The following is a 25,141-nucleotide window of genomic DNA, read 5'->3' as shown; positions in this document are numbered from 1 at the left end:
GGCCACAAAATGCTTGCTGGGGTTGATGCCTGGGTCACAGGGGAAAAGCTGCCTATGCCTGAGCTAAACTTTCATTGTGAGTTGGCCTGTGCTGTGAGGAGGAGACAAAGGCAAAAGATGGGTGCAGGTTAAATCCTAAAGGAATGATGAAGCAAAACATTTGCCATGCCCTTGTACATCAGTTTTGTGTTTTAAATTACAATGTGCTTGATTAGAATAGTTATTGTTTAACCTGTGTGTTAACACGTTTCAAGTGCATTGACTGGGATCTTGTTACATGTACACATTCTAAGCTTTACGAGTTCCAAAAGGCAGCTTGCCAGGCACATTTAGCTTCCCAGTTTTTGTGTATATCCAGTTGGAAGACCTGGCATTTGGCTGTACCACTGAAAATGGATTGGCAACATTTGCTTGGATGCAGAGTTAAGCATTTAAAATATTGGATAGGGGCGATTTCTTCCTGGAGTGGTTGCCAAATGCTATAATTTGTGCACTGAGAAAGGAGCAGCTATTAGCCCAGTAGAGTGGCAGTTGGCATTCCTAATGCATCTTGTCCTGATGCAGCCTCACACTGTAGTCACAGAACAAGGGGGAATGTCTTTAAACTAAAAGAGAGTAAGTTGAGATCAGATATTAGGAAAAAATTCTTTACTGTGAAGGTGGTGAAACACTGGAACTGATTGCCCAGAGAAGCTGTGGGTGCTCCATGCCTGGAAGTGTTTTAAGACCAGGTTGGAGGGAGCCATAGCAACCTGGTCCTGTGGAAGATGTCCCTGCCTGTAGCAGGGTGGTGCAACTAAATGATCTTTAAGGTCCCTTCCAACCCAAAGCATTGCATGATTCCTCTCTTGGCCTCACTGTGGCTGTATTCTGGAGGAAAACAGGAGAGACAGGTGGGTTCCTCTCAACTTTCACAAGTCCCCAGAAAGTTACCCAGCAAGTAATACCTTAATGCAAACATTGCCAGATGTCACTGTTTGGCTTTTAATATCTTCATAGCAAAGTGTTTCCCCACCTTTTAAGAAATCTGCCTTCCTGACATGATTCCCTTCATTAGGTAGTGCATTTAGAACAGTGGCTTTCTTTAAGTGCCTCGGTTAAGGGGTAGTGAAAAATTTCATTGTTACTACTCCCTTTATCAGCTCTTTGGATTATGTTCTTATTTTCAATGTATACAATTCAATTTCTGGTTATGCAAGTTAGGCAGCCTTCTGGGACAATACAGCCTTTTTCTGTGCTGTGATCTACCTTCCTCATGTTATTTCCACTATAAAATTTCCCTTAACAACAAGTGAACATTGCAGCATTGTGTGTTTTTTCTCTTTTCAAAAACAGTGCTGTAATAACCTTGAAGTAATGCAGTTATGCTAAAACAAGATATGTTTGATACTACAGAGTATGTAGTGTGATACATACTCTGTCCTTCAGTCAGCATCATGGGCCATTCTGAAGGTTACAGAAGTAAAGATGACACATCTTTAACTGACTGGTGAGCTACTGGTGGTCGGTTTTGACCATTCTTTTCCTTTTCTCTATATTGTAGGCCTCTGAAGTCTCTCGAAACAGAGGAGTTACTCTGTTGGCCAGACCAGGCAATAGTCTTGTAACAGCTATTCGAAACCAGCACCATCACGAGGCATTACCTCTGGGTAAGCCAAGTTTGTTTTTCCTTCTCAAAGCAGTGCTCACAAAGCTGGGGTTTAGGACTTCTCACCAGCTGCATGCACTGCCTCATGTTGCCCTGTGCCTCACTGGCAGTGCAGTCAGTGTGCCCCTGCAGACTCATGGTGACATGACAAATAAAGCCTCTGGGGTTTTTTTTTACCTTTTCCAGCTTACAATGACAAGATTGTTGCATTCCTACGCCAACCCAACATTTTTGAGATGCTGCAGGAGCGTCAGCCCAGCTTGGCCAGAAACCATGCACTCAGGTACCGCTTTTTTCCAGACTGCTCTACCCTACTTCCAGGAGAGCTTTTTGCAGTGGGGAAAACCAAATTCTAGTAACTGTAGTACGAAAGATGGACTTGAACTGTCACCATTAAAGAGTAGATGGGAACCATCATGTGGTTACTATAGTTATTTTCCACAGACATCCAAGAAGTTAGAAGAATGAAAATAAATATAATAAAATAGTGACATGTCTAATTTCTATTCTAAGTATTACTGAATAGCAGAAACTTTGTCTTCACCTGCAATTATCACTTTGCTTTTCAGAAGATAGAGTTAAATGAGTGTTTGGATGGAAGTCAGCAGCAGAACCCCAATAACTCCAGCAGAGCCAGGATTTTGCTTCATGGTTGGATTTACACTCCTGTCATGGATATAGTCACCCTAGGTTTTATAAAGAAATAGGAGCATTATTATGAAGTGGATTGTGCTCTTGTCTTTAATCTTTTTCACTTTTTGACTTAAAGGTAGTCATTTCCAAAGTAGTTTAAAAAAAAGTGTCTTTCTTTTTATTAAGCTCATTCCTTTCCTGTTAGACTTTTTAGAAACAGAAAAAAAAAACCAAAAACAGAACAAATCACCAGTACAACTTAAACTTATTCAAATTCCAAAGTTTGCATTATCTGTTTTTGGCCCAGATCTCAAGCTGGCGTTAATCTATGTCAGCAATGCCCATATGCACCAGCTGGGAGTTTGACCAAGAGTTTAGGTTGTACTGTGCAGTACAGAGCTGTGGCTGCAGTACAGACGTGTGGCTGAAGGAGGAGAGGACCTCCAAATTCTTGCAGAGTGCTTTCTGCTGTTAGTCTTACTGACTCCTCATTTACCTCTGAAGGCCAGACAAAGAATTCTTTGGGTGTAAGGATTAGACTTTCCTTCTGGAGGAATTGATACATGTAAATAAAATGAGAAATAGAATGAAAAATAGTCTCAGTATTCAAAATGTGCATTTATGTAACTGAGAATTTTTTATCTTCGCCACCAAATTATTCCAGACTTTTTTTTTTTTTTTTTCCTCAACTGTAACTTGAATTCTCATTTCCCAGAGAACAGATAATGCTTTTATCTCCTTTTGAGCAGAGGACAAAATTGACCAGTGATAGGGACTGGACGGCTTAGCCAGTGCATAATAAGATTTGTAACAGGATATTGAGCCTTTTGCCTCCAGGTCATTGCTGATTATGCTTGGGCCAGGAGTGATCCAAGCTACTGTCTAATCCTCAGGCAGCAGGTAGCAAGCAAACTCCTAGGATGCAAATGTCCATCTTTTATGGACCTTGATTGCAAGGTTCTAAAGCACATCCTTGACTTAATACTAGAATAAAAATATTTGGACACTGCAATGCTTTAGAAACACTCTGATAGGCTGGAGCGTAGATGTGTATCTTCCATGATCCTAATCTGCTGATGGGATCCTATCCTATGTTTCCTAGTCCTTATTAACAAAAAGTATGATTTTACACATGCAACACGTATTATACTGTATAACATCTGTGTGTGTAATTCTTATCAAGTATATGATAGAGTGTTATTTGCCAGATGGAAGTGACAGAGGAAAAAGAAGTGATAATACTGCAAAAAGGTGCTATGTTAGTTGTAGACTTTTTTAAGTCTGTTTTTGGTGACCTGATGAACACATGAACCTGGAGGATTACAAATCACTCTGTTGTCTAAAATAGGGAATAAAATCTCTTTTGGATCAGTAAATTGAATGATAAAGATTGAACTTTTTTTACAAGTTTGTTAGGAAGATTAGAAAATGAATCAGGCATATAGGATGTTTGCCATTTTTATAAGGAGATAAACAGGAACTGGCAAAATACCAAAGAATAACAACTCTATGCATGGCTCAAGAAGTGATAATGGCATGGTTTTTTCTGGTTTTGTCTTTTTTTTTTTTTTTCTTCTCCATTTTATCAATTGTGTTTCAGGGAGAAGATCCATTACATTCGGACAGAGGGTACACATGGTCTTGAAAAGTTGTCGTGTGATGCAGATTTAGTAATTCTGCTGAGGTAATCAGTTTGATCAATAGCATAATATCATTACTTCAGTACCAGAGAAACTATCTGGCTCTTTCTCAGCATAATTGTAAAGATTTTGTTAAATCAGGTCATACTGATAGCCATCCAAAATGAGTCAGCCAGAGTGTATCTGTCAATTTGTATTTCCTGGAAGGCAGCCTCCATCAGTGCAGTATATCCAGTCTGCTCAGTCAGTATGGTTGTTACCATGAAGTAGCAGATAAAAAAGAATCAGATTTTTTGCTTTTAATGGAAAAGAAATCTTGTTTTTAAAAGAAAGAAAAAACAAAAAAGAGAGGAAAAAATCCCTTGTCTTTCTCACTACAACAATGTAACTGCTCATGAAATTGATAATTTTACTGAAGCAGTGCTGCCGCACATGCATGAAACCTTAATGCCCAGTGCAGTGAGAATTGTTTGGGTAATGAATATAAGGCTTCAGTTTGTACTGGAATCAGAGAGATTGGTTTTCAAGTTCTACTTCTTCTCAGTACAGCTAATAACTTATTTTATTGTCTGGGTCTGAGGTAGGAAATGTTGCATTACCCAGGTGGGATTGGTGTGCTGTAACAGCACTGCCTATTGCAAGAAGTGTACAGCTTACTCCCATAATTTAAATTAAAGGAGTCAAAGCACTGAACTACATGAAAATGACCCTAGGAAAACAGCCTGGGAGACAGAGTGTGCACCTTTACTTCTCTCTGCTAATGTGTTGAAGGTGTTCCTGTTTCCTACATAGTCTTACATCTTTGCTCTGCATTAGTGGGCTATCATGTTAACATAAAACATTTATTAAAATTCATTTTGTTCTTCATTGCTGGTGACCAGGCTGTCTTTGGGAAACCTATGGATTTTTTTGAATCCATTATTTCAGCGATGCACCCAAACATCTGACACAGTGAATTTGCCCCATACTGCATATTTACATTCCTTCATGTGATGAATGTGAACTAAATCTCTCCCTATGACTTTTTGCATGCAGCCTTTTTGAAGAGGATATCATGTCCTACATACCATTGCAGGCTGCCTTCCATCCAGGTTACAGTTTTTCTCCTCGCTGCTCACCCTGTTCATCACCCCAAAACTCTCCAGGTAAGGAGACGGGAAAATGAAGACAAAATCTTGCATTTGTCATGTTTCTTCTAATAAATAGAAAGGAGCAGATTCAGAGCCAGCATCAGCTGTCAGCCTGCTAATTCCAGTGCCCACTCTGAATTTGATCCCAGCTGCATTTTTTGTTGGATCAGTTTCCAGTGCTGCTATGTATCTATTGAAGTGTTAGCAGTAGCTGAAACACAGATCAGAATTTACCCATATGGAAGAAGGTATTTTCCTGCTTTTTATATCATTGGAAAGGATTAGGATAAGAGAATGGTGTTCTCCAAGCATAAGTCACTGATATGGAAGCACATTCATTTTATGTGGGAGAAGCAAAGAGCACCTTCCAAATTGAAGGTGAGTTGCAGCACTTCAGTACCCCTGTAAAGTTCAGTCTCCTCCTCTTGATGTTCCAAAAACTTCTCTTCTTCCCAAGGCACATCTATTTTGAGACCTGAGGGGTTCATCCTCATCGTCTAGCCTGACCTCCCATGTTAAGTCCATTAACTTAAATTTGACAGGAAACATATTTTCCAGAAAGACATGCTGTCTGAGAAGGTTATTTCCAGCTGTGCTGTGTCACTGTAATTATTGTTTGTGCTATAGAAATTTGAGGAGCTTGTGTCTCTCTTTTGCCAAGACTGCAGTCTCGCTGAGTGCGAGATGTCCAGTGGCCATTTTGAGAGAATCAACAGAAATGTGATCTGAAGAAATCCATTTTTGGCTGAGCTTTTTGAGCATACATTTAAATTACCTGATTTCAAACAAAATTAATGGACAAGAGAAGTTCAAATCTTGGATGTGGCTGTGGAAAATGGAAAGGTTTTTGATATGATGAAGTTAAATGCTAAACCCTTCTCTCCAGGAGAACAGTGTTCTGTCAGAATGTCCTATTTTCATTAATGAGTTTTAACATCATTGTTAATACAAGTTCCCCTTGTCTGTATCAGGACAGGTCATAAGTTTCCTACAGGACGAAAAAAAAAATCCAAGTATATGGCACAAATGTGACTTAGGAGACTGTTCTTGTGAAAACACAAGGGCAAATACACATTTCCAGCTACATGCTATCTACTTGCTAATTTCTGTCCTGGTTATAGAGCCCATGAGAGCACTCCTTCTCTTATTTCCTGCGGTAAAACAAAAGGCTGACAGAGGAAAGAAGTGTTGCAAGTGCTTCTCTTTGTGCTGTGTGTAAATTCTGTTTTACCAGCAGAGACAGTAATGTCCCTTCCTCATGGCAACCACGATACTTTGGGCTCCCACTAAATGTGATGGGCTTTTTTTTTCTTTCCTGTGGAGCATTTGCTGCCAGATTTCTCATAAAAGGCCCATTTTTATAGTCTTTTGTAATGAGATAGGGAAATGGGATTTCATTAATCTATTCTTTGGCCTTTTATGGCATGCCACTTGTTTGTACAAAAAGAATAATCACCTACTTTGAGAATGCAGCCTTCAAAACAAAACAGGTTCCAAATTGCTGAAAAATCTGTTGTATGTGTGAATTGTAATAGGGAAATGTAGCGTTTCTTGCTGACAGAAATGCTTTTTTGATGCCACAAAGGGGTTTTGTGTTGATAGCTGGAAGTGTTTAATATACAGTCAGATTAACACAGGGAAACCTGACTCTCAGCTTGGCTGGGGTGCTAGGCTCCAGTGGGAAGTATTGCTCTGAGTTTCAGAGGTTAATCCTGCCAAGTAAGGAGATCTCCTATAGAATGCAGAGGAGAGAGATCTCTTAAAAGTGCAAAAGGGAAAGAAAACCTTAAATGCCTCTGACCATGAGAGGCAGATACACATCAGTCTTTTTCGTGCCTTTCTGATCCTCAGTTTCCATTCAATCACGGCAAAAGGCAGAGGCAACTCAAGGGCAACACAAGGTGAGTTTTACAGTACTTTTAGTGAAGAGGATGCAGTCTCTGGAAGTTCATTGCAGTCACTGAATTACAGGAACTTACAACTCTATTGATACCAGATAGAGCAAAAATGACATTGAGTGCACTGTATACCTGCAAAAAGTTCCTAACGCATTTATTAACCCATTCTGTCTGGAAAAATAAGCTGCATGATTTGGAAGAATGTCAAGCCCCTTACACCTTAGGATGCTGTTCATTTTCCCTCAAGGGCTGCAGCGAGCAAGCGCAAGAGCACCTTCTCCATACAGGAGGGACTTCGAAGCCAAGCTGCGCAATTTCTATCGAAAACTTGAAGCCAAAGGATATGGGCAAGGTCCAGGGAAAATTAAGTGAGTATTAAAATCACTCAGTCTAACAGGGCAGAACTTTGTGGTTTGTCATTCATTATCCATGAAGATAGGGATAGGGAGTGTAAAACACCCTGGATTTGCATTTTTTACATAACCATCAGGGAAAGATAAGATCTTCTTATAATCTGCCCAAGATTGACCTTCAAGAGGCTTTTGTGTGGAAGTTCTACTTCTTAAAGTATTTCTTTTGTATTCTCTTATACTCCAATTTCCTACCTATTTAAGAAGGATATTCCCTTTCCTATAATTTGCCAGTAGCAGAATTATCCTTCCAGGCAAACACCCACCAGATATTAACAACAGCTATATCATTGTAATGGCAGGATGACTCCAAATTATTTGGATCTACATATCAGTAGAACTCAGAACCAGAACATGATCCTACAGAAGTTAGTCTGTACATGCAGGTTTCATTTTCCATAGTTCTTTGTGTTGGTAGCCCTCCTGGCTTTGAACTGGAGAGTTTTCTGCCAGTCTTTATGTATTTGGGGTTCTCTGGCATACGATTGTGGAGTTTCTTCCCATACATCTTGTTACTTGGCTTTTGAGCCCGTACCTACTTGTGCTAAATCTAGTTATCCAACTTTGCCAAAGGGCTGTGTGTTTCTAAGGTATTTCCTGGGCATCTGGTTGAATTTATGCCTCAGGTTGGCTTCCTACCAAAGGACATCTGTTGTGGGGGAAAAAAAAGTATGAAGCCAAGCAATTTATTCCAGGCAAACGTCATCAGCAAAATGATCTTACAGAGCTGAGGAGTCCTAGCTGGTGGTTACCCCTTTTGGTGTCCTGCTAAATAGGTTCAAGAAAGACACAAAATATCTTTTAGGTCTGTTTTAAAATGTCCATGAACATATGAACAGGAAGGGTTTCTTGCACAGGTGGTGTGTAAAAGTACTATTCATTAAGTTGTTTTAGAGATTAGTAAGGGAATGAGAGATGTGTTGTATAAACAGAGGCTGATACTCCCTTTGCTTCCCCTGCTAGAGAAGCAGTATTTCCATGGATATTCACAGGATTAAATCCAGGAAGTGTTTGGGGCCAATTCCAGAAAGCTGTGACTTTATATAGACAGGAAACTCACAGCCCCCTCTACCATATAAATTTGTATGTATGGGTTGTTGCAGAGTCTTAGCAGTAGAGCAGCACTTTGAACCTGATCATGGTATTGTGAAGGAATTCGCTTTGAGGCACATAGCAGAGCCAATGGAACAACTCATGAAAACCTGTAGTGGTCAAGTAGCACGTGCACCAGCAGATGCCATTTTATTAAATTCTCTGAGAGCAAATGTCTCTCTACAGCTGTTGTTTACCTTCTGCCTCCCAAGCTCACACAAGGCTCAATCATCAGATCTTTATTTCTGCTGCCCTGTGCAGGTTAATTATACGGCGTGACCACTTGCTGGAAGGCACCTTCAACCAGGTCATGGCGTATTCGCGCAAGGAGCTCCAGCGGAACAAACTCTACGTCACGTTTGTCGGCGAGGAGGGGTAGGAGCCACACAATGCTCTGGGTTATGAAGTAGCTGCTATGTTGCAAAACACCAAGTTGACTAAGGCTGAGCCTCTCTTGCTATGTAATGTTTCTTTGGTTTTGTTTTACCACTGAGTAAGTGATTTATCTTAATCAACTCAAATGCTTGCTAAAAATGACAATAAGAATAATGCTGCATTTTCCTATAACACCTTCCATCTAGCTGTCTCAAAGTGACATTTTAAGTGGCTAAATCTATTGTTATCTTGTTTGTCATAGATATTTTGACAGGCTGGAAGGGAAAACTCAACTACAGGCCAGTGTTTACATACTGAGCTAGTCTCAGGACTACAGTTAGAGACCAGGCCTTTATCCACTTTGTTACTCTTAACTCTTCACAATAAATCTGGTTTTGCTTTAAAATTTTTTACTTTGCATGCCAGCTAATGATCATTTGTTATCCATACATGGATTTCTTGGTTCCATCTTAAATGAGAAACATAATTGCTGTTTAGTCCTTACAATTTAATTTATGCTGTTGGAATCTGAAAGCAATAGAAGTTTCTTGAGAAGACCTTTTCTCAGGAAGCTTTCTACAACTCTTAAAATCCATAAGCCATTCTTGTATGATGAAAGCCAGCTCCTAACCTATTGTTTTTGAATATAAGCACAACCTTTCAAAGCTACCCTGGCTCACCTCAAGAGCTATGTTATAATTGAGGTTTAATCCAGATGCTTTTATAATGGAAAGACTATTATGTGTGTGTTTCCAGTGTGCCATATTACAAAGGCATGAAATTGTACTTCAGTAGCTTTGCATGAAAAATTTCTTTTTTTCAAAAACCACATGTGTAGGATTTCAGTCCCAAAGATACCAGACAGTACCTGAGGCAGCTCTCAGCATGTCCAGCAACTGCTTGACACTTTCAGCTCTGAGGTGTCATGGAAAGTGAAGGGCTCTATCCCTTGTCTCAGGACAGGTTACATCCAGTGGAAAACAGAACTTCCCAGTCTCAAAGAGAGTCACTCAGTGACCTCAGTATCAGGGATTTTTTCACTCTTACTTTTTATTCTCTATGGATTCAATATTTTGTAACAGAGGTCATCTTTCACAGCTGGTTTTGCCTCTGGCCTGCAAGTAAAGCATAAACATGTAGCACACTTAAGTTTATGATTTTGGAATAGCGTTCTGGAGTGCTAATACTGTCCGAAGTCATATTGTTTTCTGTTTGGTGTGGTGTCCTCAGGAGAAATTGCAAACCAATTTGATGTGCAAATTCATTCATTCTTCACTGATTCATTTACATCTGAAGATACATTCCTCTAGAGTTTCTGCTGCTTAATGCTAATATACATTCTGCTGGAAGAACTCAAGAGGCCAATTCCCTACTGAAGAGTAGAGGCTGTATGGCCATGTGATGCTGTATAGGCACAGCTTCCCACATTTCAAAGAAAAAGGACATTGAAAATTAACTATAAAGGCTTTGTGATGAGTTACTGTGTTGCCCAGAAATGCAGTCTCCTGTTGGAGGTTTTTGAACATAGACAAGTGTTGTTTGTAGTACTTTACTGCAGCCATTGGCAGGCATAACCCAGTATTTTGGTGTCCATTGAACCAGACCTGGTCCATGGCTGTCACTCATGGGTCATGTGGGCTTGTTACCATCCTCTTTACAGGTGTGGCTTTCATGTCATAACATGATCCTAGAGCTAAAGTTCCTCAAAGAGAGAAGTACTGAATTTCCAGACATAAAACACAGGAAGATGGGCCCACCTGCCCTTTATCATCTTTCTAGTTACACAAATCAATCATTCAACCTCTTTCACTTATGCTTCCATAACTTCATAGTACAGAGCATTCTGATCCAGTTGCAGAGCTTTCCACTTAACAACTGTTCACTAGAAGGAATAGTGTCTACCTCAGAAAATCTTTTGGCACACATGATACATGGCTACAGGTCATTTATTCATATTGCTTCATGTAGGTTTATTTTAGATTGAAAAACCTACCATTATTAGAGAATGATCTGTTTTTAATAAATCTGCCACAGTTTTTATTTAATGCATTCAGGGAAAATTTTTCCCTTTATTTCCAAGTTGAATGTAAAAAATTCAAAGGAAAAAAGAGGATCTCTACAGAGCAAATTCATATAACAGAAAAACACAGTTTAGGGTGTACCACATGAAAATAACAGAAAAGTGGAAGGGCTTGGATGGAACAAGCAAGGAATCATCATTCTGTCTTAAGAGACACAATTCTGCTGGGACTTGGTCTTGTTCAGCTTAAACCTTTATGGTTCCTGTACCTAAAAAAGCATCCTTGGGGCTAGATTTGGGTACACCTTGATATAGGAGGGTCAGAGCAATTTCTGCTTTAGGCCAGGCTTTCTGGTCTGTGAATCCGTGTTCACAGGCAGTTCAAATCCACTCACCAGAAGGCTCCCCCTCTGCTGGCCAGCCAGCTGAGGCAAGGCTGAGCCTTGTACCTCTGGTTTGCTAAGCTTTTGGAGCAAAGGAGAATACATTGCTTAAGGCATGTGTCCCAGTTATTCCTCCCAGATCAGCCTGGATATCGGGGAAGTTTTAGCATCACAACTTGTTCAGGATTCAGAATCAAGTTTGAGAGGAGAGATAAATCATGTTAGAAACACTTCACTACACAGGCTGCTGTGTTAAGACAGCAGCTAATGTAGGCAAACCCAGGAAATCCACTCAAATGGTAAGGAGCCTCATTTTATCTTTTGTACCTTTTTCTTTCCAGGTTGGACTACAGTGGCCCTTCCCGAGAATTCTTTTTCCTTCTGTCTCAGGAGCTCTTCAATCCCTATTATGGGCTGTTTGAATATTCAGCCAACGACACTTACACTGTACAGATCAGCCCCATGTCTGCCTTTGTAGAAAATCACCTGGAATGGTAAGAACATTTTATGCAGAACTGAACAATTGTTTCAGAGCAGTAAAAAAAATGAAAAACAAAACAAAAGCTGCCAGTTTTGACTGGAGTACATACAAATATGGCTAATTCTGGGAAGAGGTGGGGAAGTAGGTTGCTAAAAGGAGGAGATGGGGTAAATATAAATACAAGAGCAGGCTCTGAAAAGAAGTTGTGATGAAGTACTACTATTAAAATGTCCTGCTGGCATTACTTGGGACTTGATGTTTGTGAACTTCCGTGTGAATGTAAAAAGGACAGGGAAAAGAGCTCTGTTTAATCCAATCTTCGTCTGCTTGGTCCGTTTCTAAGAAGAGCCAGTGTGGCCTTTCAGTGTATCACACAGCATTGCACTTGGAAGCTGTACAGTATTCTCTGAGAGCTACATTGATGCTCTGTTCCTACCACAGACCTTAAAAAAGGCCCAGTGAAAGCAGTTTCCCTTTTCTTCCCTGACAGAGTGTCCCTGCTTGTCTGGGGCAACGCAGCAGATATTTTAATTTACTAAGTGTGCATGCAAACAGACAAGTTGATGGTCTTGTTTATCAAAAATTCTGAAAGCATATTGTCATGTCCTCATTTTCTCTTTCTTCCTCCAGATCTGTCTGTCTTTGGGAGTTGTTTTCACTTTGGTAATTTCAGATGTAGTTAAACGGAGCATAGGCTGCGAGCCTTGGGCATTGCTTGGTCCCTTGTGGGATTTTATTGTGTCAAAGAAGTGCTGCCACATGGGTTTTCTTTGTCAATCTCACAGGCTCTTCTCAGAGATCCTTTATTTCAAATGGGAGACCATTCAGGCCCCTTTTAAATTGCAAACAGTACATGTTCCTCTGTTCTTGTGAGCAGTTCCTCCTTTGCTTGGCTTACAGCAGGCGGGAGATCAAGACCAGTTGTACCATCACCTCTGTTAAAGTTGCCAGGGGTAAAAGGGATTTTGCTTGGGACTAGCATGGTTTCTGAATTGTTGAATTTTTTTTTATTATAATTTCCAGCAGTGGAGCTAACAATGATCGTGGCTTTAGAGTGTTTCTCTACTGACATGAGCAGGAGGAGAGCAGCTTAGTTCTTACCGCTTGTTCACCTCTCACTGCAATCTTGTTCATTAGACATTATGTGGTGCTTTCCTAGTTTTCAAGAAGAAATGAAGTCTGTCCTATGTCCTGTCTTAACAGACAGCATAGATAAACTTCTGATTTAGGAAGTTTAGGATTTAGGAAGCTGTTATTTGTGGAGAAGTATTTTGACTTCCAGTCAGAGGACCAACTAGGCACGTGCAAACCCATGATCTTTCTGCCCAAATTGTGACAAAGCTGAATGCAGATCTCTGTTTGCAGAGATGGTGTTGCCATGTGATCTCAGCAGCAGGTGAAACAGGCCCTTACTCTTATGTGTTATAAATATTATCCTTGCAAAGACATGCAATTTTCTCAAGTGATAAATTCTACTACAAAACATATATGCTGTGTTTGATCCCTTTAATTTGTCTTTCTGTGCCTTGAGACATTTCAGCATGAAGGAGGCAGGTTTTTAAAGGTATCCTGGGTATAGAGAATAGACACCTATATGGTTTTCCTGTAGCAGCATTTAACTCAAAAATCAGCAGCAGTTAGACATGTAGGCTTTTCTCCAAATACACATATCAATCCAGCTTTTTGCATGCAGAATGTTATTTGGCCTTCAGACATTTTTGTTTTCCTATTTTTAAGAAAGATAAATTTGATCTCTTGGCCTGCAGAAGGAAATAAATGCTGTGAATGAAGAGGTTTGCACATGCAGTATGGTAAATAGGGCAAGATTGCAGAGCCCAAGGGAAAGATAAACAATCCAGTCAGTGCTTGGAAATACTTCTCGAACCTGTTATGGAAATAATTGCCCGAGACCAGCAGTTTATAATTAGCCTGACAGGTTTCTTTGATTGGCTTGTAGATATCTAGACATTCTAAATGTTTTTATGCTGTGTGACTAATCTCAGCTATTCATGTGTAACCTTGGAGTCCCTGTGTTCAGAATTCTGTGCAGCCAGTGAAGATAGGAATTGGACCAACATTTTTGAAACTTGGAGTTTGATTCTCCCATTAAGGCTTTGCAAGCTAACTTCTGTGAGGACACTCTACTAACTGCCTTATCACTCTTTGTTCCTGAGGAATAAGGTTTTCTGATGTTCCCAGGCTTTCTTCATTCTCATCAAAGTCAGAGCTAGAACTTCTGTTTCTCATATTTACTTGTTGATAAGATTCCAGCAAAGCCTCCTCCCTGTAACATGCCAAAAATAGATATCACTTTCCTGTTCTCAAATCTGTTATGGAGCACCAGCTAACATAGACAGATGAATCGGTTTGAGAGTTCCAGGGTCACAGATAATTAATATTCATAGACTTTTCAAAGCTTGAAGTCTGATGTCAGTCATGAAAACCACACAACCACAATTGGTTTAGATTTGCAGATTTCTTCAACTGTATACTTTTTGGTGCTGTGGGGCTTGTTTTTTATGTGGAACCTACCCTTGGCATGTTTTTCTCTCTAACACTTCTGCAAGACCTCTCCAGACACAGCTATATTGAGAAACAGAGCTAGCAAAAAAAATGCTCTCAAAATTGGTTTACATTTTCTCTTTCTTAAGTGAACAGTGGTGAATTTGAGATAGATACTGCAAAATGCAAAGATGTGAAGTTGTATTCATATTGGCAGAATGGAGAAATACACTGCTCTTTTTCCCCAGCCTAAAAGTTACAGTTCTGCTCCTTTTAGTGGCTTATTTCATGCTTTGCTCTTTGTACAAACAGTATTCTGAGTCCAAAATGAGCACATCAAAGCACAGACTAGTTGTATATATGCCAAGTTAAGAAAGAGACATAATGACTGGAAAATATTTCTCATTTATGGAGAAACAGAGATTTAGCACCTTTCCTGCAAGCTTCCATTGAATAAAACTTTTTCCTTCAGTTAACATATGTGCAGACTGAGCACACAAAATACAAGATACCACACATTTTTAAAGTTAAAATATTTTAAATCCCCTCATATATGAGAGGACAGTTATAACTCCCTAGACAAAAAAAGTTTGATGATACATATTTTTATCTGCATGCTACAGGATGTACCTGAAGCTCATAGCCAGAAAAGCTGCTTTTAATCCATGCCAGTAATGAGCCATTCTATCTGATCTAGGTAAACATGTCTAGCTTTTTGCCTAGATATTTGAAAACATCTTCTGAAATACACCCACCCCCACTGGAGGTAGTTCACCCTTTTCTACATAAGTGGGCAAAATGTGGAACCAAAGAAAGAAATGTGAAAACAAGCCCAGTCTCTGCATAAAAGGCCAAGTGGCCTAGACAGAAAAAATCATTCACAGACATTCATTTGGAGATCTGAGGGATCTTAACTTGAAACATCTTTTTTCTGTATTTTCCTTGTGAATTAATGACAGCATGGGTTTTTGTAATAGTAAGGCATTTGTGGACCTTGCTGTGACATTTATGGAGCCAGAGAGCAATACTCCAGTGCTACAGTTATATTAGAGGTATTTATGGCTTGCCAATCATACTTAGCATTTTGTATCCATCTCAGAGAAGCCTCTTTGTGTTTTGTTTGATTTTTTTTTAATATGAAAATTAATGCATTTGTTTAGCAGAACCTTATTAGAAAGTTGAAGACCTGTGGGTAAAATGATTTTGTGCAGAATCCTACTGAAGACCACAGACATGATACAGTCAGATCAATGCTCAGGTCTCCAGAAGCTGCAGATTGTTGCTGGCCACATTGTCCTAAGGAACTCTACTAACCTGATGCTCATTTAGAACTGCTTTGGGGCAGGAATTTTTTCATTCATTTCCCATAATGAACTTTTCTTTCTTCTCTCCAGTACCTCTCCTCATATTCTAGTGTGTGCCACTGAGCAGTCAGACAGAAGACTTGCATGTATTTCTGCATCTCATTCTGCGGGCAGATGGAAGCCTGGTGCACCCACTCTCCATGCAGACAAGATCTTGCTTTCCCTGTGCTCCAAGTCAGCTGACATGGTCACTGCAACTGGTTGAGTTGGGCAAATGCACACTGTCTCCCATGAAGGCTGATTGCCTCAGGCATGGCACTGCCTGGGCTGCTTTTACGTGCTCTGGCACATGGGCACAGGCAGCTCCCTTTGCCTACACGGTGCTGTGGGGGCACAGCCTCAGCCAACCTCTGAGCAGCCCTTTTATTTATTTTGTGTAAACAAGAAACCACATAACCAGCATTATCCAACTCTAGTGTGCCAGAGAATGCAGGGTGTTGTTTTTCCTCTTTCTTGTTACAATAAACCCAAGGAGAACCGAGAATGTTGCCATTTCAGCTGTCTTTTCTCCTTACAGAGCTTGGTTGTTTTTCTTACCCCAATTTCCTTATGAGTTGTGCCTTGTGCAATTGCCCTGCCTATCCATCAGACAGATTCCTAATCATTTTGAGACCTGTCTGACAGGAAGGTAAACATTTTGAAGATATTAATTTCCTAAAAGCTTTGTGAAACTTGTGCCTGGGTAAAGGACAGATGTGCAGAAGAGTGGCTCGGGGCGGGCGGGAGGGCTCAGCAGGGATCTGTGCTGTCTGTGCTCACAGCTGGTCAGGCAGTGCAGTGAGCCATGGCAGGTCCATCACAGGCACAGGCTGCAAACCAGCCCCATCATCTTGCTCAGTAGCTTGGGGATGTGAGGCAGAGCTGTGCAAGCTCAAGGGAGACAGAAGGGACAAACTGGAGGTACTCCAAAGTCTAGGAAGTGCTATCAGAAATGCATAGGAGGAACTGGGAGCTACTGCAGTACGGTAACGTAGGGCCACCAGAGGCAGATCTAGAGGGAAAAAAGCTCCATTAATCCTTCACACAGAGATTAACTTATTTCATTAAAGTGTTTTTAAAGCAAGTGACAAATTGCCTCATGACCTAATGGGTTTTATTCCGATGAGGACCAGCTCATGGGATGGATTTAGGCACATTCAGTGGCTCTTTATGGAAACAGTGGAGAAATGTAGTCACAGCATCTAAGCAGGAGGTCTGCAAACAGCCATTACTCCTCTCGAGTGACTGGAGGGAGCTCTTGGAAATATGTGGTCTGAATTACTCATGAATCTTTCAGACTTTTCAACTGTTGTGGCAGGCAACCTGCATACGGCCCCAATACCTGTTTAGTCAGGGAGTCAGAAACTGGGTTTGGTTTTGGACTTAAAAGGGCCACTTGTGTGGGTGTACGTTTGGGGGAGGAGTTAATTTAGGAGACCAATTTTGGAGAAGTCTTGAAAGGGCCTTTTTATGCTAAACACTGAAAAATCATCCTCTTAAAAATCAGATAAAGCACCCCAGAGTGAGGCATCAAGCTACATCCAGTTGTTTTTGAAATTAGATGACTGCCTGTTTGCCTCAGTTTCCATTTGAAGAGACTTCCTAATATGTAATCAACTTGAATTCCATTTGATGTACAGTACTGCTCACAATTGCTTTGAAATTCTCAGATGAAAGGCACCATAGAAAACCAAAGCATTTAATGTTATGTTAGACTATAAATTTTAATTACTAGCAATATCTTATTTTAAATAAATTATGTTTGCTTGAGAAATTTTCAAGCACTATTGTAAATCTTCTGGACAATAATGATATTAAAATAAATGTGCAGCTGAAATAATTTATAAGACCTTTTCCCTGTGTGAAAAGGGTATGTTACTGAAATGTCTTGTTGCTGTTGTACTGCAATCTCTCTCAATGCCTCCTGTACTTAAGTAAATTTTGATTTTCCTATAAAGTTTGATGTATGACTGTATCACAGAGCCTGCCTCAACAGCTGGTTAATTATTTATTAAGGGTCAGGAGGAATTGGAAGATTAAAGGCAAACAAAAAACTGAAGAAGAAAAAAGCATTCTTCTTAACTGAGCTTGTACAGCAAAGATTTTTTCTTTAGAAAAAGGTTCTGCTTTATATTTACCTTATTCTTGACTTTTTGTCCCTTAGTAGAGAATCTTTTTTCCAAGCTCTTTTGAGGATCTGAATCGTGTTGCTTTATGAGTTGAAAGAGAACTCTCACAGTCTCTACCCCTTTTCCCTTCCCTGAGTCTGATAGTCTCTCTAGAGCTTTTTCCAAATTAGAGTTTGGTTTGAGGGAAAGGCGGCTGTTCTGTTTTGTTCTGTATTTACAAAATTCATATTTATGGGTTTTTCCCTTGCTTAGGGCCATTTAGTCTTTTGCAACTGTGCAGATTAAATCTGCCCATAGATGGGAGGCTTCACATGAAAATCTCTGTAGTGTCTGCACCTTGCATGTGGCAGAGAAGGCCAAAATCCACGTTGTCCCCAAGCACAGGGAAGCAGTAGGATAGGCAGTGATTGTCAGTATTGTCAGTGGCAAAAAACCTCCAGAGAGTGGTGAATGTTGTCATGTGTCCTGTTCCAGCCACACTGGAAGGGCAAGGCTGGGCTGTCACTATAAAGTATTGCTCAGTCATAATTCCCCTCCTTATTTCTCACTACATTTTATTCAGACTTCAGTAATGTAAAGAAAATTCAGCTAGAGCAGGTGCAGAAATTCCCAAGATAACTTTTTTTTGTAAGTAACACAATTCATACATCAAAAGAAACACTACTTGTAGAACAATACAGTAAATCACTCAAATTCATTTTGGGTATTTTTGAGTAGCAAAGGCATTTCTCTTTCTGTAGGCCTCTCCCTGGGATGTTTTGAAAGTTAAAAACTTCATTTGTTCGCTGAAAATTATTATTTGTTTCTATATGTTACCTTAGTGTTACATTGAATTTCAGAGAAGGGGAATATTAAAGATTTAATTTGATCTGATGTCTATGTTTTTTAAAGAGAGAAAGGTAATGTTTGTCAATTTGCCCCAACTTGGAAGAGGAATATTTTTCAAAATCCCAGTAAACTTATGGAGGATGAGAAAAATCCTAACCTGTGCTCCCTCTATGAGAAAAGTTCTTGTGATAGCAAGAATGCAGAAGTGTGCATTCAGTATCTTGTGGCTCATTGAAGGAAGCTTTTTACACTGCGACTTCCATTCTAGAACATGGCAAACTAGAAACTGGAATTTTTTAATTGTGTTGGAAAGATTTGTAAAGAAAAGTAAAAAAATTTCTTAGACTTCAGAGCACAAATGCAAAGGTTCCACTGTTCTGCGTGTTCCCAGAAGAGGATCAGAGTGGTAAGTTTGCAGTGGTATTAATAAAAATTGGAAGTATTCAATGATTTGCAAAACAAGACCTAAAATAGACTGCCAAGCAATTTTATAGCATGTCTGAATATCAGTACGCAGATTTTTGACTTTACTAAATTGAGGATTCTTATCCTGAGAGACAGGTTGCAATACAATGCAAACCCAAGTGTGTGACTCCTGGACAGGGATGGTCAGTCCAGAGGGCTCTGCACTGCCCATGAGCTGTTTGCAGTTAGCTCAAGGATATCTGCATCACCCCTCATCAGGCAGGGTTAACATTCCTGGGTGCTTACCAGGACTTTATGACAGACAGTCTCTCTCATGCTTAAATACCCCAGACAGGCTGGAGAGGATGTGCCTCCTTTGGGAATAAGTCAGTTATTGTGGCTGCAGTCTTTGTAGTTAGCCATGAAGGAAAATGTGCAGTCATTCAGCTGGTGTTTTTATGACCCTTTTGTCTGGAAGATGACTAAATCTGTGGATTTCCCTGTAGCTTGACTAGTTTATTTCAACACATGGCAAAGCTATGGAAAGCAAACATATGTCGTGCAATGTCTGAAACTTCACCAGTTCATGCAAAGTGCCCACCAACAACTCTTCCAAAATCTTTGACTGAGAAATCAAAGTCTGTTGATAAAAATGTTCTTTGTTTGCTTGAAATAAAACAATCCATAACCATCAGACTGAACTGATCTACAAGGAACTGATGATAAACTGGAGCTGATTGATTGGCAAAATTACATATTATTTTATAGAAGGTGAGAAAGTAAAAAAAAAGTTAGACTAAACAACTACAATGGAGCATGGACTCAGCAGACTGTGATTCCATTACTGTCTCTATCGTTTGTTTTCTGGATAACTTCAGATAAGTTATTTTACTTTTTTATTTAAGTTTTGCTGGTTTTCAAATGGAATATTATTGTTGATCTCCTCTGGAAACTGAGCTCTCTGCTTTGAGATTTGCCAGTCAGCAATGAAGTCTAGGATCAGAGAATCACAAAGTGTAGAGGTTTGTTGTCTGCTAGCCATAGTTCATACCTCAGTCTGTATCTCCTCTGTGGCTACAAGGCAGGGGAGTATTTGCCAAGAGTTTCCCAGTCCAGTGTCTTATCCCTTGAACCAGCCAGAGAAGCTGCTTGCAGGCAGCCTGGTTGCTGATGGAGGTTAGTTGTGCTCGTGCTGCTGTGTTCTGGCAGAACACAGAGGAGGATGACTGTACATTATGGTCATGAGGCTGAGAAATGGCTCTGCAAGCAGAGGTGACCACTTCAGCACTTGCCACATTCCTCCTCCAAACCTCTGCATTCATGGAACTTGTTACTGGTAAAATGATGCCTAGCATAGATTTCTTATTACAGACTGTGTTCATTTTTCAATCTCCTTGTTAGTGAAAAGGCAGGCTTGGAAATGAGCTCTCCATTTCCAATATGTGGTGTCTCTGGTGCTCAGACAGGGCTGGCATGCCTGCAGTGGCCCCACGCAGAGGAGTTCCTGTGCCTGCAGTAAGAACTTCTGACACTGTTCAGCTGATGTGCAAGAAGCCAGTGCCAGCCACTCCAGCGTGGGGCTTCCTGCAGTGGCTGCAGTGCTGAGCAAGTGCAGCTGTAACCCTTTTCCTGTGTGAGCACCTACCTGGAGCTACTGTGTGGAGGAAAGGAACCATTTGATAGATTGTGTTGAAGAGAAACCAAGGGGATCCTGTGAATTTCCCTATCTACATTATCTTTGCCTTTCATTTTTCTGGGTAAAGCAGAATAGCCTGCAGCTTTTGCCATAAATTCATGCTTTCTTCTCCATGACAAAATTGGTCTTTTAACCTTTTCTGTCTGTTCTTCTGTGGTGGATATAGCCAGGATATGAGAGAAAAAGACATTTTAAGCGAGCAAATAACTAGGTTAGGGACAAGGAAAATACTTGAAAGATCTGATTAGGCTAAACAAAGAAGCAATAAGGTTTGGATTATGTCTTTGTTTTTCAGTTGCTGGTAATTTAGGCTTCAGGAATGGTTTGAGGTTTAGTTGCTAATTTAGGATACATGAGCTCCAGAGATTTAGAAGGACATGGATAGTCCACATTTCCATCACATGTAAGCAATAGTTCTTTTTCATGTGGTTACTCTTTGGAACTGAGAAACAGAAATGTGTTCTACTTGCAGATAGATTCAGAATATAGGAGAACCACTTACTGACAAGTATTGTACGAGCCTTTTGCTGCAGAGAATATATGCACAAATTAACAATAAAATGAAAGATAAAAATCTCACATAAATTTACTCGTCATACGAAACTCCAGTGCCCACCAAAAGTAAAAATATCTAAAGAAAGGCTTATTTTCACCTAAAGAAAATTATCTGTTCAGGATTTGAAATGAAGAGGAATTTTATTTGTACCAAGTTGCTTTTCTTTCCAAAAATCATTTTTCATCCTTTTTCTTTACTTGTTTAGTTTCAGTTCTTGGGTGATGGACCTATATTTCCCACCCATTCTGAGCATTCTCTTTGTATTTTATGGCACTGCACAAGCAGGTCTGTTCCACTTTACAGTTGGGGCTACTTAAGAGAGGCCAGTGCTTTCTTAAATGAGTGTAACAAATTTTCTTGAAAATATAAATAAAACTGCTAAGTTTTATAGGCTTAATAAGCAGACAGGATTATCAAAGAGTGGCTCATGGAATATGCTTCTTGATCTTTTGATGCCTGAATTAAATGCCTTGGCTCTGAGTAGAATGTATCCTCTATTAAATCCCAGTCACATTTGCTGGGGCGGCAGGGATCAATCCCTGTAGACTCTTAACTATTTAAAGTTCATCAGTTTCCAGGCTGGAAATCTGCACACACAGTTGCTCCTTGTCAGTATTCCTAAATATTTTCTTTAAATTTTAATTAAAGAATGGATTGAAAATGAAGGTTACCTGACAGAATTTTCTGTGATTTCACAGTGAGGAAATATGGAATTTCCCCTTAAAAACTCAGTAACTGTGTGAAAACCTGGAATTAATTTTGATCATGTATGAGATAAGATCCATTTCAGTATTTAGAACATAATGCATGGGAGGTAAAACCAAAACCTGGTTGGGATGAGTCATTACCATTCCTTCAAAAGAAGCTTGTGGGGATCTAGAGTAAGCTCTTATGTGGGATGCCAATGTGGTTAGATACCAGAGTCGCTGCAGCATTGGGAGATGCCCTGCAAAGGTGGCTAACACTATCTTGGTCTCTCAGGATTTTTCATGTTAGTGGTGGATGTAGGAAGAGAAAGCGAGCTAACAGTACTCATGTTACTCCTTATATTGGAATTCTCCTCTCTGACTAATTTAGGAGTTATTTTACCTTTTCTTTTTAATGTGCTGAGACTTCATGAACTTTTGTCTCCAGCCTGTGTGAGAGCCGTTTCTTTCATACTGATGACGCATGAGGTCATCAGATTCCTGAACTGAAGAGGCATGGTGCTGGAATGCCACAGCATCCACCTCTGAGCCTGCAGATACACAGAGCACATTTGCCAGGAGGCCAAATGACACGGTGTTGAAGAGGAGTCTGCTGGGTTTGCAGATGCAAGTCAGATAAAGAGAACACATGACCTGTCCCAGCCTGCATGGCTCAACCTTCCTGACAAAAGAATGCTCCATGTCATCCCATTAGTCCCTTCAAATGTTCTCTCATTTGAGTGAGTAGGGGTTAAATATGCACACCAAATTAAAGAAAGGTATTTGTTAATGAAGGCTGATAGATAGAGGTGTGGATTTGATCCACTGACAAGGTTTTGTAGAGGTGACCTGATCTCCTGCACTGAGCCAACACAAGGATGTGTACAGGCAACATCTAGACACAGACCTCTGGAGCACATGCCTGACACACTGCCAATATTACTTAAAATTCATAATGCAGGAATCCAGGCAGAGTTGTTGTAACCATCTCACTGGTCAACTCTTTTGCAAAATACACATTCTTATAACTTTCTTGAATTTAAAAAAAAAAAAGTTCTTTGTTTATGAAGTGCTAGTGCTGGTGATAACAGCAAAATTCAGAAATGATAGACTCAGTACATTTTCCTCTGCATGTCCTGTCCCTCTTCATATCAAAAGATTGCAAATCACAAAATTTCAGGCTATAATAATTGATTTTTGGTTCCTTTAATCAGCAGTTTCTGGCCTTCAGGTTGTTCACAAGCATCTTCAAGTGTTTTAACACTGCTTTAAAACAAGCTGTACCACAATCTCTTGAATCCATCGTGACCAGTTTCCTACAAATCTGTGTTTCATGACTGAATTCTCTGTTGTCTATTAAGATGTATGTTCAAGGTGAAGTATTTCCCATGTTGTCCCTTTCGAAATATTTTCTTCTTGTTAGATTCTCTGGTATCTAATAACGATCAAGATTAGATCCAATCTATCCCACTGTGAAAGGACTAACAGACTCTAGCCCCATCCACCTGACAAACACCATTTGTCCTCAGAAGAGCTGCCAAGGACAGACCCTGGACCACAGTGTAACCTCATTTGTTCAGCTTGTCTTTCCGGTGGCAAAAATCTCATCTGCACAATTAAACAGTCAAACCCTTTAAAACTGGTGCCACAGATTGTGTAAATTTCCCTTACAAATGAAAGCAAGTCTTGTGAAAGTGACATTTTCAAATTTGATGTGAACCATGCTGTATTTATCTCTCTCAAGTCCTACTTTGAATATTTTTTCACAAGCTACTGCATCAAGAAGGGCACACTTAAATGCAGCTCATGGGTTTGAGTGAGATAAGGTTTGTTGGTTTTTCAATCTTTTAAATCTCATCATGTGCTTCCTCTTTTTAGGATTTGAAGTTTCTTATACCATACCTAATTTAACCCACAAGGCATGGTTCCCAAAGCATTCCCAACAGAGTGATAAAGACCATTCTTCCTCTGTACACACAGATTACAATCTCTTCAAGATACATCATTATCCATCTGAATCCAAGGAAGAACTGTCACATAAAATAGAGCTCCATTCATTGAACCACTTGAGAGAGAGCCCTGTACCAAAGGGTCATTGTGGGTCCTGCCTTACTCTGGTGCTGGATGATAAGGACCAGAGTACATTAAATCTCCTGTGACTCAGCTCCAGTTGGAGGAAAATTAATGGCCTAGGTGCTGCTACAGGACATGGGTTCGTCCCTCCCTAGGTACATGGATATGCAGTAAGTATGCATAGAGTCCCACCGAGGAGAGTGAGCCTGTTATTTTGCTACAGGCTGTTGTGGCAGCTTCAGGGGCACCTGAAGCCTCCAGAAGGAAAAGGAATTAGCTAGGTACAAGGGAAACTTCTGCAAATGGGTCAAAGAGTAGTGCTGTTAAAAGCCAGAAAGCAGGTGCACACAATGTCCTTTTTGAGTGGACGAAGGGTGTCAATGGGCAGTCAAACCAGAGCAGCTCCACTGCTCATTAATTCTGTCTCTCGTTCCACTATTTCCTGTTCATTAACTCCCTCCTGCATGTTCCCTCTCTCTGGAGCACATTACTCAGACTCAATCATTGTCTCCAAAAGGGAAGGGTGTTGAAAGAAAAGGCCAGAGCAATACCCTGCATTCCCCACCTCTCCCAAACTAGCTTTTCTGCAAAAAGAAACCAAACAAGCATTTTACACTTCCTTGGAAAGATAAGTGTAATACAGGCTTAAGGAAGGTATGTGCCCTCCAGCCAGAATTTACCTTTGTGCTGCTTATTCTGTCAAGAAAACTTGTTTTGTTCTGAAAGGACTGTTTTACACACCTCTAAATCTCACCCCTGCTCTAAATCTTTCAGGCAGAAATAAACACAAGAGTCTGGCTTTTTTTTAACTAGCTTTTGTAAGGAGGGCAATTTGTTCCTTCTTGCTCCTTTTGTAAGTTTTGATATGTTCTAAGTGGGACTGCTATGCTTGTCTGAGGGTACTGGAAGGAAGCTTGATGAACTGAAGGGAGCCACACACAGATAAATTGTATATTTGTTCTCTGAAAAAGGCAGCAAATGCCTCCTGTTGATAAGTATCGGTTGGCTTACCATGGTCCATGTTTCTAGTGCTGGACTAGAGAAGTGTAATGTCTGGTCCCAGGCCCCTGTCCAGCGCAGACAGGGGGCAGAGAACCTTCTACACCATTCCTCAGAAGAGAGTCAAGTATAGCAAGTCTCTGCAGAGATACCAAAGCTCTGTACAGGGGCAGAAGGGTCTGTGGGCTGGAGAGCTCACATGCCTTGGCCACAC

General features: G+C 40.2%; 1 protein-coding gene across 4 annotated transcripts in view; it reads left to right on the top strand.

The window, feature by feature from the left end:
• HECW1 (HECT, C2 and WW domain containing E3 ubiquitin protein ligase 1) overlaps positions 1-25,141 on the top strand; it is a 266,543-nt gene that overhangs the window by 219,291 nt on the left and 22,111 nt on the right. For all 4 annotated transcript variants that reach the window (XM_079302438.1, XM_079302440.1, XM_079302441.1 and 1 more), the window contains exons 16-22: positions 1,544-1,649; positions 1,835-1,931; positions 3,882-3,965; positions 4,957-5,066; positions 7,197-7,317; positions 8,713-8,826; positions 11,571-11,723. In XM_079302438.1, coding sequence (XP_079158564.1) covers positions 1,544-1,649; positions 1,835-1,931; positions 3,882-3,965; positions 4,957-5,066; positions 7,197-7,317; positions 8,713-8,826; positions 11,571-11,723 — 785 coding nt within the window. The remainder of the gene's footprint in view (positions 1-1,543; positions 1,650-1,834; positions 1,932-3,881; positions 3,966-4,956; positions 5,067-7,196; positions 7,318-8,712; positions 8,827-11,570; positions 11,724-25,141) is intronic.

This window comes from Erithacus rubecula (genome assembly GCF_903797595.1).
Source record: "Erithacus rubecula genome assembly, chromosome: 3".
In the NCBI taxonomy this organism is placed as follows: Eukaryota; Metazoa; Chordata; class Aves; order Passeriformes; family Muscicapidae; genus Erithacus; species Erithacus rubecula.
Note: the sequence above shows the minus strand (reverse complement) of the source record. Positions and strands in the feature narration are given on the sequence as shown.